This window comes from Ambystoma mexicanum, chromosome 6q (assembly GCF_040938575.1).
Source record: "Ambystoma mexicanum isolate Mex_15411 chromosome 6q, UKY_AmexF1_1, whole genome shotgun sequence".
NCBI classification, from domain to species: domain Eukaryota; kingdom Metazoa; phylum Chordata; class Amphibia; order Caudata; family Ambystomatidae; genus Ambystoma; species Ambystoma mexicanum.
This window is the reverse complement of record NC_090937.1, coordinates 401,219,486-401,237,484: the sequence shown is the minus strand read 5'-3', so window position 1 is coordinate 401,237,484 and position 17,999 is coordinate 401,219,486. Positions and strand designations below refer to the sequence as shown.

At 44.0% G+C, this 17,999-nt stretch overlaps 1 protein-coding gene across 6 annotated transcripts in view; it reads right to left on the bottom strand.

Annotated features, from left to right (window-relative positions):
- Positions 1-17,999, bottom strand: part of LOC138516079 (uncharacterized) — a 159,489-nt gene that overhangs the window by 94,631 nt on the left and 46,859 nt on the right. For all 6 annotated transcript variants that reach the window (XM_069630898.1, XM_069630901.1, XM_069630903.1 and 3 more), the window contains exon 3: positions 17,830-17,889. In XM_069630898.1, the coding sequence (XP_069486999.1) occupies positions 17,830-17,889 (60 nt within the window). The remainder of the gene's footprint in view (positions 1-17,829; positions 17,890-17,999) is intronic.

Below are 17,999 nucleotides of genomic sequence, written 5' to 3'. Positions count from 1 at the left end.
GAAGACCCGGTTCAGTTGCTGATCGTTCAGTTCCCATTTGTGTAGACAATTCATCTCTCTGCTGAGAGCGTCTGCTTGCACATTTTTTACTCCTGGTAAGTGGAACGCCAACAGACGTATGTCGTGTTGTAGGGCCCAATGCCAGATCTCCTGGGCTTCCGTCAGGCTCCTGGAGAGAGTTCCTCCCTGCTTCCGTAGATCAAACATGGTTGTCGTGTTGTGTCTCATTCTCACCACTGAATCCTTTATCTGTGGCAGAAAGGATTTCAGGGCCCAACGCACCGCCCTCAGCTCTAGCAGGTTGATGTGGAGGGAGGACTCTTCCGATGACCAACGACCCTGAACCTGTAGAGTCCAGATGAGCTCCCCACCCAGTTAGAGAAGCATCCGTAACCACTCTTCTGGAACGCAGGCTCCAGTAAGGGCATTCCCTTCGTTAGGTGTATGGAGATTCTCCACCATTGAAGTGCCTGAACGAGCTGGCCGATGGTCAACTTGTCCGACCAGCGTCCCCGACTCTGTGCCCATCGATCCGCCAAGAATTCCTGAAGAGACCTCATGAAGAGGCAACAGTCGTTTATCAAGGGTATGCAGGATGACATGGTCCCCAGCAGGGACATGAACCGTCGTACTGACACTTTGGTGTCGATCTCCCATTCCGATGCCTTTTGTTAGTCTGTGAATCCTTTCGAGGGATGGCTTCACCAGTACAGACTGTGTGGAATTCTGCTCCCAAAAAGACCAAGGTCCTTGAAGGCTTTAACGAGGACTTGTTGAAGTTCACTGCGAAGCCCAAACGTTGCAGGAGGGACAGGGTGGCATCTAGGCTTTGTGCCCTTTCTGGAGACAGTCCTCTCATTAGCCAATCGTCTAAATAACGGTACACATGGTGACCTTCCTTTAACCAGGCTGCTATTGGAGCCAGACATTTGGTGAACGTCCTGGGGGACGATTTCAGGCCGAACAGGAGGACCTTGAACTGATAGTGTGTTCGTCCGACGACAAACCGCAGAAATCTTTTGTGCCGTCGACACATCGGTATATGGAAGTATGTGTCCTGAAGGTCTAGTGACTACAAATCTCCGGGTTGTATCGATCGGGTCACCTGAAGCGTCAGCATTTTGAATTTTAAATTCTTGAGCAGTTTGTTGAGCGCTCGTAGATCCAGAATGGGACGCCATTTTCCATTTGGTTTCTTGACGACAAAGTACCGGGAGTACACCCTGTCTTTTTTCTGCCACCGGGACCAGTTCTATTGCCCCTTTCTGCAGCATAAGCGCCACCTACTGTAGTAGTATTTGAAGGTGGGGCTGGGCCGAGAACACCGGTGGAATGTGTGGTGGCTTGTCCTTGAACTGTAGAGTGGCCCAGATGAATCGTGTCCAAATCCCATCGGTCTGTTATGCGCTCCCACTCGTCGATGCAACGAGACACCCAAATCCCCAGGATGCCCTAAAGCATGTCATTGTTGGATCTTAGTTTGTTTATCTTTCGTCGACGAAGGGTAGGCACTCCGTCGTCTGGAGGTTTGGTATCTCTTCCTCTACGAGAGGATTGGGCCGCACGCCTGTAGCCTTGGGACGAGTAGGAGGGCCTGCTGAAACCTCGGTCTCTAGATGACCCAAACCGGGAGTTACCAGAGGCCCCTCTGAAAGGACCAAAGGAACAAAAATTCCTACCACTCTGCAGGGCTCTGAGTGACCGTGCCGTGTCAGTATCCTCTTTCATGCCCTTCAAGGCCTCATCAACTTTTTCACTGAACAGTTGCTCCCCTTCCCACGGCATATCCAAGACTTTATATTGCACCTCCGGTCTAAACTTAGTGCACTTGAGCCAGGCTGGTCTACGTAGAACTACGCCATTATTGATTTGCTTAAAACCGGACTCGGCTAGGTCGACGGCAATGTTTATAGCATGGTTGGATGCCTCCTCTCCTTCCCGCCCTAGCAACATTGCGTACTATGTTCCTCGGGCAAATGCTCCAAGATAGGAGCCAGTCGGTGCACATTTCCCTGTCATACCTAGACATTCCCTGTCATACCTAGACATAATCGCCAAGGAGTTGGCTGCTTCTAACCGTAGTCGCGCCGATGGACAGCACCTTCTTGCCGAAAGCGTCCTGTCTCCTGGCCTCGTTGTCTGGAGGGGGTCGTGCATTTATGTTGAGACCTGGCCTTTCTCCCCGCCGCCACCACCGACTCCGGCGAAGGTTGCGAGGCCAGGCACTTGGGAGTCGATTCCGGAGCCTTGAACTTCTTCTCCAAACGACCTTTCACTGCCGGTTCAGAGAACAGGTGCCGCATGGTCTTCAGGCCCTCTTGCCAGACATGATCCAAAATCGGGATGGCAAATATGGATTTCCTTCTCTTGCCCATATGATCAAAAAGAAAGCAATCCTTTTTCTCCTCTTCAGGAATAGGCCAAACTCCGAACACGCCTTACTCATGGCATGGAATGCACCCACGTCAGGCGGCGATGGATGTGCCGGGCTCCTCAGAGCTTCCATCTGAGTCCCAAGTTGGGTCCCTTGAGGGCGGATAGTGAGATGTCTGAACCTGATCCCTCACGGTCAGAGTCCTGTAGTTCTTCTTGCAGGGTAGGACAATCTTCCGGTGCGTGGGAAGCAGCCGTAATCCTGGTCGCCGAGTGAGGAGCCGGGCCCGGCTCGTCGACGAATGGCGTAGACAGTATCCCTGTTGGGGCCCCAGGCTGGGGTATTTGTGCGTCCAAGCACTAATAGTTTCTGTAGCGTATTTAGCACCTCCAAGGACAGAACCGCCTGGGGGTTCAGTAATGACGAGGTAGTAGGGATGGAACCCACACCCAAGAGCAACATTGCGCTGGTCGGCTGCAGACCCATATCGGTTGGGCGCGCGACCGTGTTGCGTTCCTAGTCAGCCGACGAGATGGAGAAAGTCGCCTCTGGTTGAAGCAGGGCCTCCGGCGGGACGGGATCGAAAACCTCCGGCTGCCATCCCATCGACGGGACCACCGTCGACGATATGTTTCCTACCGCTGCAGTCTGACATCTGAGAGGAGCCGCCGATGACGCAGGAGTCGATGAGCGGGCCGTCGGCGAAGCCAATGGTGCAGGGCCTTGGTGTTCCCGCCACTTTTGGGGACGACTTGCTGGCCGCGGCCTCCCGACTCAAGGTAGACTTATGACGGTCTCCTGAGGAGGATTTAGAGGATTCTTTTCTCTCCTTTTTAGATGAGACGACAGCGCCTTGTGTGAAGAGGAGGCCTTCGAATGTTTCTCCGAGGGCTGTTTTTCGGCCGACTCCGAGGTTCTTTTTTCGGCAGCACATGCCTTCTTCGTCGGGGGTACGCACCCGCTCCGTCGTTGAGCCAATCGACCAGGCGTCTTTTTCGATCTTTGAGGGTTTTTTGGGAGAAACCCTGACAGATTTCCATGTGGTGAGGATGAAGGCAGTAAATGCAGTCCATATGACCATCCCCTTCATACACCTTAAGGCCGCACGTGGCACATGGACAAAACAACGCCTTTCCAGACATTCTTCTTGAAAAGAACAGTCGCAGAAGTAGAAAGAACAGCCTAACCAAATAGATACGCGAGGTAATCCACCACTTTAGAAGAAGGTTGAAATCTGAGGGAGCCGCGGGGGCGGAGCTATATATACCCCTACGTCCTAGTGGCGCCGGCATGCGCGGCCCAAAACGACGTGGATAGGACACAAGTGTCAGATTTTTTCCTATGGAAAAGGTCTATATAACTTACCGAGGATTTCCAGCCTGACGGGGAATATTCCAAGCATGTGAATCCATGAAAGATCCAATGCTGGAGAAAACTGAGCATTTAGCAAACAGATGCGTGACCATATTATGAGCTAGGAAATTCCTAGCCTTTTTTGATTCTTTACATCCTTGCGCCAAGGCTTTATTGGTACGCTCCAATTAATTTTTGATTAACTATTTTCTTTGGCTTTTCTACTGCATCTGTGGTGCCCACCCTTCCTCCTTTCAGGGTAAGGCAAACACCCATTACATGCACTTGTCATGAGCACCAAACAGTTTGAAAGTCGCCACTCCTTGGATAATGGGATTAGTGTTATTTCTGGCAATACAGATAAGATATTGTACTCTCCCTTGATGCAGATGCTGAAAAAGCATTTGACAAAGTGCAGTGTAACTATAGGTTTGCAATTCTCAAATTGTTTGGTATTGAGGGGCACTTTGCCAAAATTGTTGAATTGCTACAAGGACCCAATTGCAACGATGATCACAATAGCTGCACATCCGAGACATTCCCACTGCATACAGAAATACTTCGGGGTGTTTGCTGTTGCCTCATGCCGCAAAACTGCATATGGAGAGCAGAGAAAAGGATATCACAAGAGGGAATGAGTCAAACCAGGTTATTATATGCAGAATAGGTAGCTGCTCTACATACCTCCCGTGCATGTGTGGGATTCTGCAGGAATATGGACTGAATGCTGGCTAGTGACAATTGGGATCAATCCGAGGTGATTCATGGGACCCAGGTGGGATGGCCCCGTTATAAGGGTGAACTCAGAACAAAAGGAATTGGCTCAATTGAACTACCTCCCCACTCTGGCTACTATCGAACAGGCTAATATCGAACAGTATATGGCAAGATGGAATATACTTCCCATATCACTCATGGGCAGCATCAATGTGACCAAAATTAGCATTATGCCCCCAAATTAGCCTAGTGTACACGATTCCATTAACCCCCCCCCCCCCCCCCGACCACCACATTCAATGTTTAGTGATTTTGAGACAGATGGGGAAATGTACATGGCGCAATAAGGCACTATTGAACACTAGATTTTACAGGCAGATAAATCCGTTGGCTGGTTGACACTACTGTTCTGGTGGATACACCATCTCGCAACGCAAATATGCTGGGCCAAAAGATAGGTGAATGGGGAAGAAACCACAAGCTAGTGCTCCATGAACTGGCCAGCATGCAACCCTTTATCCCACAGGATATATTGGCAATCCTCCCTACAAAACTGCCCAAGGCTATTGTGAACACGTCATTATTGGGCCAACACTAGGCAATGGTAGCAGATGCTCAAAATAACAGGAATAGGTGGGGGTGCCATCGGTGTCAGAGTGCTCCTTCTATGCTGTTTGAAAGAGAAACTACACATTAGACAAATTGGCACTGTTTGGATCAATATGATAACACCACACCCGTACTGTTTCAGGATGTTAGAGTAAAGCTGGGCTTCACACAATGAATGGCTGCAGTGTATTAAGTCAGTAGTGAACTCACACTTACCCAGACTTGTGAAGCTGAATTCATAGTGGTCACTGACTTTCCAAAATGGGAACATTTACCACAGTCTACAGAACCACCTCACGAGAAACCAGATCCTTGCTAATATGTGGGGTTTCACTTTGCTCAAGGTGGTTTCAAATAACCTCAAGAATAGAGTGATCAGTACAAACTAATTCAACAAGCCTACTTTACGCCAAACAGGTTATACCATGATACTGTCAGTCGCCTTCCTGCTGGAGGAAATGTGCGCAACTAGGCACAATGGGACATGCATTATGGATCAGTGCCAAGAAAGGTTTTGGAGAATGGTCCTGTCAAATATATCCTGTATTCAAGGCTCCACTACTGCCTATTCACCCATACAGGTGTCGTGTCAATTGGATATAGAAGAGGGGCATGAAGATATTGTAGTTTGAAACAAGCACATTAGGTTGCTTGTATCACTAGCAGCGACACCCGCAGACCACAAGATGTGGGGAACCCTGCTTTGAAAAGGTATGTGCATGATGTGGATATAGCAACAAATGAGACCACCCCAATAAGAAACTCGGTTTGGTTAGATCAAGATGCATCATCCATGTGATATTTCCCAGTTGGAAAATATATATACATACACACACGAAATGGGGGATGGACTGACACTACTTGATGCTTGGATGGCAGGATATCACCCTGTCTTCCAGGCATAACAAACAGAGGATGGGACGGAAAGTGTCCATCTGATACACTCCTAGCAGATGTGTACTTCAAAGATAGTGGGACATTCAACACAAACGTTTCTACGATTAACCGCACATACATTACAGAAGGGTATGCGTGACCTTAATCAAGCAAACCACCCCCTATTTGGAAATCGATCAAAATTAATATGTATGAGGTGGGATAGCCTAGAAGTCTCCCGGTTAAGTAGGTTCATTTAGTGAATGTCCCATAAACGTTATCCACTAGGATTGCCATGGCGCTCACCAGACTGCTCTTGGGTGATATGAAGATTCATCCATGCCAGAGAAACTACTCTGCAACCCTTAATCTCCATTTTTTCCCCAGATAAAGGAGTAAGATTGCCAGAAGATGGAGATTTACTTTAGACCCATTTTAAGATGAATCCGAGTAATCTCATTGTTGAAGGGTTGCATGTTTATGTGTCACCTAGCTCGAAGGTGGGAACATGGAATGCCAGAGGAAAGATGCTTAAGAGTAATGTTTCAACAGGCATTTGTCGTGTGTGAGAGCCATGGGCTAATCCTCTACTCAAATAAACCATCTTTATTCTCCCATACGGTATAGAGGGGACTTTCAGTGGTGACGAGGATGGACAGAACGGCAGCCCACAGAGTAGCGGTTCATCTCAAAGAATTGAGAGTTGAGTTAATTACTACAATTCTCCTAGCTTCTTGGAGGACGCTTCCAAGAGGACGTGAAAACAAACTGAAGCCTAAAGAAACAGGTGTATGGATCGGCAAGTGATTCAGGAAATGGGAGTCGTGCCTCATTCAATTGGTTCAACAAGTCACACAGAACTACAAGCCAAGGAAGGGCACATCTCAACATTGTGGGACGCAAAGAAAATTATATGTGCTGAGCTGACTGTTCATGAGAACCATTTTAAACGAGATCCTGCGCCCCATTTCGTTCTTCTAAAGACTAATTCCTACGCGCAAGCGACTTGCTCGCAATCTAGAGCGCGATAGAGCGTCAAGACGTATCTAGCAAACTTCCAATTAGGCACGTGTACAAGCGTCACAGCATGGTGCACGCACAAAGGTGTGTAAAGTACCTTCTTACATCCACTGTGTATGCCGCCATTTTGTTCCCATAGCAACTCGAGGTTACATGTAACCTCGAGCATGAGCCGATACCAGTTAAGCGTTGTCATGCACAATGTTGTAAGTAATGAATATTGTGTGCCAAACACATTATGCAGTAATGATAAACAAACATTACAAAGATAGTTTCACCACAGCTGTGCCACCCACTGCAGTAGAGCCAAATATAAATATCTAACAACTGAATTTGAAGCAAGCGTCCCACTAGAGACATCCTGCATTGCATAAATCATGGTGCACTCCATTGCATCCAAGCGTATCCCTGGGAAATTGAAGTAATCAGTGCACAATTGCAAAGAAAGAAAATAATGCTCATTTGTAAAACGTTATAAAATAGTAAACAATCATTTATTTATACTAATAGATATAGAACAAGAGGCACCCAAACAAATACATCCATTCACACAAGAGGCCAATCAACTGAGCCACATATCTTAATATTTCAAACTTATATACTAATCACATAACTACCACAACAAGCAACGTCCAAACACGCAAGTGATACCACTTTTTTTTTTCGATACAAAGGGTAAAACTGGGTAAAACTGCATTGCCTTGGAAAAGATGGAAACGCTTTGAGCATTATGTTTTTGCTGCTCCTGGCCTAAATTTTGCCAATGAAAGGAAAAAGGGCCCACTTGTACATTTTATAGGAAACTTTGGGCACGAACTTTGAGAATCTTCCATCCCTGTCAGAGTAAGAGTCGGTGGGACTCAGAATATGAAAAGTTTGTTAAAATGTTGGAGATTATAAAAAAAATCTGTAAGTATCATTGAGTAAACGAAAATAAGAACCTGGTGAGACAGTAGAACTATTTATCACCGCTTTTTACAAGGATTAGCGACCTCGTGTGAGTTTGGGAATAATTTGGATGAACAATTACGAGATTAGTTTATGCTAGAATGCAATGACAGCAAGGTGAGGAAAGCATTAGGGTCCAAAGGAAATCTATAGAAGTCCTTAGTTGCAAAAGAAGTGGAACATACAAGCAAATGTGAGACCTTGAGAAAAGAGCAGAAACTGATCTTTCAATTACCAGAAATCTTTGTGGTCCAAGAAAGAAACACAACCAGAAGGAAGAAATTTGGAAAAAGGGATCCAGTGATAGTAAAAAAAAAAGATTCAAAAAGAAAAGACCCATGACAGGAGACTTATCAATGCGATAGTGTACACCACTTAGCAGGTAGTGAAAAATGTAGTGTGCAAGGGATGCAATAAAATAAAGGACACTTTAGTTCTGCAGTAGTTGGTAAAGTGGAGAACATGGAATGCATCGATGAACTATGCGAGGATGTAGAGTACTCATGGCAAGTGCACCGTATTGCCCAAGGTTCTTTGAACATTTCAAGACTAGTACCACATTGAAAAAGGTGGACATCAGACATGTTGCATATAGTGGCAAACCCATTGAATTGGAAGGGCGGTTCTGGTCCACTGAAATTTAAGGACAGAATAGCAAAAGGAAAATTGTATGTCTAGGAAGGGAATACTACCACTTTTAAGCTAGTCCCATCAAAAGCTGGATCCCAATGCGGAGGAAGTATATACTGTGGCTCAAGAATCTGGTTTACTCAAACATTCCGTGTTTCAAGAGGAACTTGAAATTATTTTAATCTCATACTTCGAATGAAAAAGAGGCCATTCCTGTAGTACAAAAGGTGAGGCCAGTCCATTTAGCAGTCAAAGCTGCTGTGAAGGAAGAACTTGAGAATGGAAGCACAAGGAATGATAGAAACAGTGGAGTCATCTGAATGAGTCTCACCTTTAGTAATAGTACTCAACCCAAATGGAACACTTAGGGTATTTATAGATCTCAGATGTGAACAAGTATGTGATTCCAGATAGGCAGCCATTGCCCAACATAACGGAAATGAAATGTTGGCCACAATTAAAGATGCCAAGGTAATGAGTAGATTAGATCCGAAATAGGTGTACCATCAGATCATGTTGCATCCTCTTTCCAGAAATGGCACAGCCTTGATTACCACAGAGGGTTTATTCCAGTGTAAAAGGACAGTGTTCTCATTTCTGCAGCAGCTGTAGTTCAGCATATAATGTATCAATTATTTCATCACATGCAAGGGGTACAATGTTTCCAAGATGTTTTAGTTTACGGGAGAAACCTAGAAGAGCATGCAATTAGGATGCATACATTTTTTAAGGAAGCTGGTCTTACACTTAGCAAAGACCAGTGCAAATTCAACAGATCCAGTATACAATATCTAGGGCATGGCATCTGACCCAAACTGTAGCTAGTGAACACGATCATCAATTTTCTCAGTCCCACTAGTAAGGATAAAGTGATTGCGTTTTTAGGTATGGCAGAATATTATGCTTGTTCGATTTAGCAAGCAAGACATTCAATATGAGGAAGATGGTTATGTGAAATTTGAATGGAAATACCAGTCTGAATGTGAATTAAACAATGAACCCACTTTAGTCCCAATAAGTATCTCCACCGATGCCAGCAATCGTTTAGGGGCTGTTTTATCCCAAGTAGAAAGTGGAGTAGAATACCCCACTGCATTTGCTTAGAGAGTTTTGAGGGAGGCAGAATACAATTATTCCACTGTTGAGAAAGAATTGTTGTGTGGGATGTATTACCCCACTTATGCTCTGCCCTGCGGCATCCCGGTTTTCTGGTGGTGCCAGAATTATCAAAATGGCCGCAAAACCCTTGTGCGTGCCAAAACCTATGGAAATCGCGCTTTATGAAAAGATGTTGCCAAATCTACCATGCATGTTGTCAGTGGTGGAACGGAGATATCACTCCTGAAACATGGCACTGGGCTTCACAACAAGTGTAAATTGAGCCAGGAGGGAAAGGCAGTGCTTTGCTGAAAGAAATCCAAAATCTTGCTTTGAAATATTTCATGGTTGCTGAAACTACAGAATGCAGTACAAAAACACCCAATATTCTTGCTGAGTTACAAGTCACTTAGTTCAAGAAATCATTATGAACATACAATGTCCTGAAAAGCTGACATTCACAGCACAAATGTGCCTGCGAGTCAAAATCTGGGCGAAGTACCCGTGGCCGCCTGCATGACAGAATCTGGAATAAGTGTTCTAGCTGCTGGTTTTGAAATTACAGGTTTGATTTAAACTAAGAAAAAAGTAACAGAATGACATTGCATTTAAGCCTGCCTAAAAGCAATCAAACCAGCCCAACAGCTTCCCCCACAGAGGCCAGGCATCTCCCTTCTGCTTCACTCCACCAGGAAATCACACCTCTGATGATTAGATCAGGGGAGGAGAATTTGGGGCTGCAGGGAAGGGGCCAATGGATATCCTCTTGCTGAAAGGAAATGCAAGGGCCCAGAGGGAACTGGCAGGAGACTGCTTCTGAGCTGCCAGGAGAAGGAGGCGGAGACAAACCACCATTTGCTGTTTAACAAAAACCAAAAGCACATTTTTAAAAGGCTGATAAATTACTGTGTAAAATTGTGAAAAATATGTGAACAGATTTGGGAATCTAATTTTTGGCGGCACATTTTAAGAGGCGCCTGAACCGAGATGTTCTGGGAAGTAACCGCGGAATATATGGTTTTACACCAAATGCATTTATGCCAAAAGCATGAAACTTCATACACTTATGCCCATATTCAATGCGCATATTTGTACTAATTTTATGATAAACTGGATATTGTGTTCCAGACAAAAAGGGCAAAATTCTATAAAAAGCAGACAAGATCTTACAGCGACGAGGTTTGGAGGAGTATCTGCTACACAAAATATGTAATCTATATAGGTTATTGTTAGAGATTGCACACATGTATGTATGGTACTAAAAGTAGACTTTATGTTCAAAGGGAGGATTCTCTGACTCAAACTTACACCATCAAGGTGACACCCCATTTCTTTCCTCCTATCAAGGTAGAGAAGAGATTCTAGCCAATCGCCTGCCTAAGGGCTGCACTTAGGATAAACCAGCACACACCCCCTTTATCATAAGCATAAATAGAGACAGCTGAGGACTTCAGAGGGACACACAGATTCATCCACTAACTGATTGCTGGCGGAGCACCCTGCTAGAGAACCATCCATCTTCCTTGCTCCAGACTCCAGAAGCTTGGAAAGCAGAAAGGCCCATCATATATCACTTTCAGCTAGGCCTTAAAACTCCAGAACCCCAGAAACACAAGGGGAACAAAAGAAAAAAAAAGTGCTGTACTGCTTCCCCCGCTGAAAAGAATTAGTACCAGAACCAAAAGATCCAATCCAGTTGTGCCATGCTGTGACCAAAGCGCCTTGACGCTGCCAATCCCCGACCAGAATCCCTGAGGTTCCATTTGAAACATAGTATCTAGTAGCATATGTACTGTCCATAGTAATTCCTAGCTTAAACCCATCCTCTTGTATTCAGAACCGGTAGTGTTAGGAGTATTTTTGAACTGTCAGAACTTTTCTTGCGCTCATTTTATAAATTAGTGTTGTGAATAAATAAATTGAATCCCAGAAAGAAAGTGAGTATCCACCACAAAATTGAATCCCAGAAAGAAAGTGAGTATCCACCACATGAAGGGTCCCTGGCCAGGACTGGAGAAACATGGGATAGTCATAATCTAGTATAAGAAATCCCATTTGTCTTTTAAAAGCGCATTCCGGTTTTCCCTTTCTTGCGCCCGTCTCAGAAAAACGACCTCCGCTAAAAACGTACATAACTCAAAATTTCAACATCTGATTGTAGGCAACATCCACAACTTTAATTCGCATCTAAAACTGCATCCCAAATCCATATGGTTCTTCCGTAATCGCGATTACTGCGCAAGGAAAAGTTTATCGCGAATTTCGTTTTAGGGAAATTGACAGCTTTTGATGCACCCAACCAGTTTTAAGATTTCCCGTTGCTTCTTAGTATTGAATCATTGCTAGTGTTTGCCTGTAACCATCTAAAGCGGCTTTCAATTTCAGCAATTTAGCCCATATTTAGTGTTTTACCCAATCCATTCTCTTGATAACTTTAAGTATCATTTTGACCGCTTGCCAATCAATCCTGTTTTTCTCTTGTGTTGCTGGGGGGGAAATTGGGATTGATATTTTGTTTGAATTCTGCATTCCTGAATACCTGCTCTCTCCTCCCATCTCTACATTGCCTGTTTGGGGGTTGGGGGTTTGCAGGGGGAAAGAGTAACCATACTGCTATTTGATCTGAAAAAACACAAAAGTATTATTTCTGTGCTGAATTGTTTTGCTCACTATTAATCCTTGTGATTAAAGCTATTGCTTAGTGTTACATCACCCCATTGAATTATTGTATACCCATTAAACCTAGTGTGATTATATTGTGAATGCATAAATATTTTAACTTTGCAAACTGGCCAGATTCCTGGTTCAGTGTGAGCCGGGGGGAGTGGGGTTTCCAAGAGGGGCGTGATACGAGTGGTACATCGTTCAGAATAAAAGAACTTAGACACAAAATAAATAAGGATTTCAGTTGGGCATTACACGCTAGGCGTTGACTTGGGTCAAGTGCCGGATTGAAATTACAAAGTTGGCTGTTTAAATGGTCCATTAAAAACATTTTGCACTATTGAGGGGTTGGGGGGGTAAGAAATTTGTAGTAAGATCAGGTCCCAAACCACTGAAGGAAATTCTAACCACTAAGGTATCAGATCAAGTTTTGTCAAGAATTAGAAAACGGGTAGCAGGTTTGCAGGAATATAACTGGGATGTAGAATGTGTTCCTGGTGTCAAGAACAAATCTGCTGACTGCTTATCAAGGTTAACCAAAGTAGTTCATAGCATTGATGAGGAACAAATACTAAATGTAAATAAGGAAGTTGTATCGCAAGAGGAATGGACACAAGCATTGACATCCAATGAAGTGTTAAAAAGTGTAAAGAGCACCTGTTAAATGGTGTAAAAGGGAGATTAAAAAGGGGAAACCCTGGAAGCTGTCAGACATGCATTTGATGAATTGCAAGTTAATAAGAATTTGGTTTTGAGGGTGAAGGGGGTAAGAAAAAATATTACAACTAGCACATGAGGTTTGACAAAGACTAAACAGCTTGTCAGACAAGATTAATGGTGGCCTGCAAGAGACATAATAGAAGGTTGTGTGTGAAGATTCACAAGGCAAGAACCCATCTAGTATGTCCATACCCAAAATACCATTGTTGGCCCAGTGAGAAGTCCGGGTACTATGTTGTCCAGATGGGTGCAAATTGAAAACATATGTTCCAAGGAAATAATTTCATTTTTGGATGTCATTTTCAAAAGGGAAGGTTATCCCACAACAATTACGGTGTACAGCTATCAGAAAAAGACCATGGAGGTGAACATAAAACCAGTTCCAACACCCTGAAACAAATGGGATTGTTGAGATATTTAACAAGGTCATAAAGAAAAACATTAGAGGTGCATTGGAGAGAAATGGGGATTGGAAAAAGGCTGTTGAGGAAACTATAGTTCCACATAGGTTTACAACACACACCACCATGGGTATATCACCTTTTGAAATGCTAATACAAGAGTTTGTCCCTCACGGTTGAGCAGAGCTTGCAAATGAGACTGATCAAGGATGTTGAAAGGAAAATACCACAGACAAGAAATAGTTTGATGTGAGAAAAGCTGTGAAAGAATGTTGCGTGAAAGTGGGTGATCATTATTCCAAAAGGAACTGCAGGTAGATGTGGTCAGAAAAATCATGGAGAGATTCCATGGAGCCGTGAAGGTCTCAGATGGTAGAGTGTGGAACGTGAACAGGGTGTGCAAGACTTACCTATGAATACCAATGCAGTTAAAGGGAATAAAGGTCATGAAAAGAAAATTCCAAAGAGAAAGCGGTTTACCGCACAAAATGTGTTTGTGGGAAGCCCTCATATTTAAAGGATTATGCAAGTTAAAAAACTGCAGACAGCAACGTCCAGAACTGTATTAGGAGCAATCAATACCACCACTTCAATGCAATGTTATTATTTTGCTTTATTTGTGATCTCATGTACTATTGTAAATTTAACTTTTGCTCTTTATTTCTTTTGGTTCCAAACATATTTACACAACAAAATTAGGATATGTATAAATAAGGGAGGTGTGTAATAGCTCATTGTTGAGAATTACTCTTGTGTTGCACATTCCATGTGTCATATTCCACCTCGCTGAGTGGAACATGGAATGCCAGAGAATGTTCCACCAGGCATTTGTCGTGTTTGAGAGGCGGTGGGCTAACCCCTCCCTCCCATACAGTATTGGGTAGACTTTATTTCAATCCGACTACCTGAGAAACACTCCTTCCAAGCACCAAGTCACCTTCAGATTTGGTGGCTCGCAACCACTGGAAGCAGGATACATTTCTGGGCCCATTTTGGAGAAAGAAAGACAAGGCATGAAGGTATGGTCAACTCTCGGCCTTCCTCAGATTATGGGCACCTATTTCTGAACAGATTCTATGAGGAGAAGTTTGAGAAGAGTTTTGAAGCAGGACTGAAGGGGTGGTACAATTCAGTCTCAGGCTCCCGTTTAGATTGTGCTGCAATATATACTTTGCCAACACATTACCAGCAGTATAAAATCAGTCTAACTGAATAGAAAATTATTCACAATGGGCCATGCCCTCCACTCACAAATTAGGTCAACCCACCATGGAGTGCCACGACCATAACACATTGTGGTCAGGACCTACTGCCAGAAATTGGATTACCTGAATTTTTCTGCCTTGTTGGTCAGTTTACACAGCATCCAATGGCCAGATCAACTAGTTTGGTCCAAACATCCCACAATCTCCTAAACTAAATCCCAAGTGAGTCCTTGTTCAGCATACACACTGCTGCACAGATGTCCCCAGGGACATTGTACCGTAGGTTATTTTTGGGCATTTCACAGGTTATGCCAATTATAACTTTTCTGTAAAAGAAGGCTGTGTCCATTAGGTCCTCTGCCCCTTGTGGAGATATGTCTCAACATTTACTGTGAGTGAATGCTTTGGAGTGGCCCAATTTGAAGTGGTCCTTTCCTCCTGAAACCCATCAAATCTAAGGAGATTGTACACAGGTCCATAACAATGTCCTTGAAACCATCTCAATCCAGTAACTCATGTGGGACACCTGCAGTCACAGGTCATGGAGTAACAAGGCATGTTACTGTAGAATAAATAAAGACTATCCCGATTAGCATGCAAATATAACTAAACTTCCAGGCGTACCCTTACAGTTCAGAGCTGGTTGAGGACAATCCATGACACCTATGCCGACATGCATATCCACCTATTGTACAGCCAGTACTTCAGTTAAGCCCTTCTAAATGTTAAGTGTAAAGCTCAGCATACAACATCCCACTGGATAACACTGTACAATTCTGCTTCCCACCTGTAGTCCTCAGTTGGGTGCTTCTCCATTGGTGTGCAGTTACCACCTCACTTTATACACAGTACTGCATATAAAATTACCCATCACGATTCTTAATTCTAGTCCTCATTTAGGTTGTGCCATAAGCGTGGTGTCAGATGCTGGGGAATGAACCATGGCTGGATTACCATAATTGATTACCTAGTGTCAAAAACCTACCACCCATTTCAGGACAAATACAACAGGTGAAGAAGCCAACTAGTTTCAATGCACAATGAAACTCCGCAGGTCACCTTCAGAACAGTCATTCATCAGGAGAGTACACAGGGCATGTACAATTCTTAAGCTAGTTTTGAAAACCAAGAAAAACCAAAGGTTGGTACTTTAACCTTAGTCAGGACACTTTGTATTTTCCATCCCTGGTAGACCGAAAATTGTAAATGTGAGAAGTGAAGACTTTGCGGGTGACCACAATGGCACTTCGTACCCAGTAGGAGATTAATTGCTCCATACATCTGTGGGATACACAACCACAAACAAACCTTGGTAGATACCATCTTAGGAAGAGCTAAAGCACGATACTTCAAGCAAACCTTGGCGTGCAACTAAAAGACAATCACATTGTATGACACAAGACTGACTGCAGCTCAGTATTTTGATCAAACAAAGGCAAATATTATGCACCCATCAGTAGCCATGTGGGGAAAAGTACATGCAAAAAAATAAAAGGAGGAATTAAAAAGCTGCAATGGCAAGGGGCTTTGAACCTGTGACGTTCCAGGATTGTTAGAGGGGACACCAGCTTCTGCCCCACCAGCTTCATTAGAGATTAGTAAACATCTTCTAATGCTACACCAGGAGAGCTTCTGAAAAATGTTGGGCCTCCTGCCCCAAGCATTCATAAGCTTTGAACCAATACTGCACAGAGTTCCTTTGTTAACGTGTAAGCAAAAATACATAAAACACAAGGACAGTTCAAAAAGCCATTGTGGGTAGTATTTGAACCATGCACATATTGCCCCACATTTAGCAGGTGCGTCCTAAACACTGCCACCATGCTTCCAAGACCTTTACATATTACGTATGTGAAGCAGTAACACCATGCATCACTATGTGCTAGGCTTGGTCAAACCCTTGCATGAATGCAGTGCTGTTCGGTCTAGCATCACACCATGGGGCAGGTAGGCTTCTATAGGCAAAACTATGGGGGGCAATTAGATCACTCCAGGCAGAACTTGTTCAGCATCCAAACTATAGAGGCCCCCCCCCCTCTCCCTCGCACTTTCCCCTTTCCCCCCCCCCCCATGAACTTGCGGTCTTAATATCACTGGCCTAGTAAAATAGTTGGTTTCACCCTTGTTCAATTTGCTTGGTCGCGCTCTAAACACTTGTGTATGAGTGCGATATAAATAAAATATACCCAGTCTGAAGGGCTGCAAAAATAGGTGGTCATTTTCTACAAAAAGATGTGCAAGCCCATAATGTACTGAGATTACAATAATCCTGCACCTGTGGCACAGACTACCTTCCATCTAAAGAGCAATTTCTCACGAGGCTTGGTGTTTACACGATGTTTCAGTGGAAACAAGCAAGGCCCGCTTGGTGTTATGAAACACTTACCTTGTATCATCCGTTCCCCATTGAGAAGGGTATTCCTGCCATTAGGGATTTCGGTTACAACAATACTTACGCCTTCTCTTTTTGAAGTCAAATTTAGTTTAGAGTCATGTGCAGAAGGGGTCCCTTCTCATGGGTAAAGCCCCAAGCTGGGTTTAGCTCCTGCTAATGGAAATCCTATTTTGAACCCTGCATAGTATATGAAATAAACAGACCAGCCATATTCTGCAGGGTTCCTTGGATATATATATATAGGTGTGGGTGACCAAGTGAGATGTAGGGTGGATAAGGAGCATGCTCAACGTTCTTCTGAACAGTCCTAACGTGAAACTAATGAAGTAGTTGCTGTCGTGTTCGTGTACAGAGGTGTATAGAAATTGTCAGGCTCTGAAAAAACCAGACAGCTAGTTTGGAAATGAACAGAATGCCAAATAGTTTCGTTGTCCAAAGATTAGGGTCAAGTTGATGGTACTAGTCACATGGATCACCATAAGGATCCCAATATCGTTACTGATGAGTAACAGTTGGATAGAAGATAATCTGCACTTCCCAAAGGCAAGATTGTCCACTCAGACAAGCCAAATGTAGCTTATTTGAGTGGCCAGGATGAAGAGTTGTGTCACAGGGACAACATTTATCAGGGGGTTCTATGGCATACTGTAACTTCCCCGCAGTGAATGCAGCAGCGTTAACCTACGAAAAAAATATGTACTCGCATTCTCCTCAAGTAGAGTTCTACGTGCAAACTGATGCAAGAGTAACTTTCCACAGCAGGCAATACCATATTGGTCACTGTAAAGCTAGTACAAAATCAAAAATAAAAATACATACCAGAATAGGGTTCTTCCTCTGAGATGAAAACAAAGCCAGAACACCAGGAACAGCCATCATCTGAAATAATTCAACAGCATTATAACTGGAAACTTGTCACAACTTGGTTATACAACCATGTGTCAAATGCTATTCTAGGGGCAAGTACAAAATATCTGCATTAACAAGCT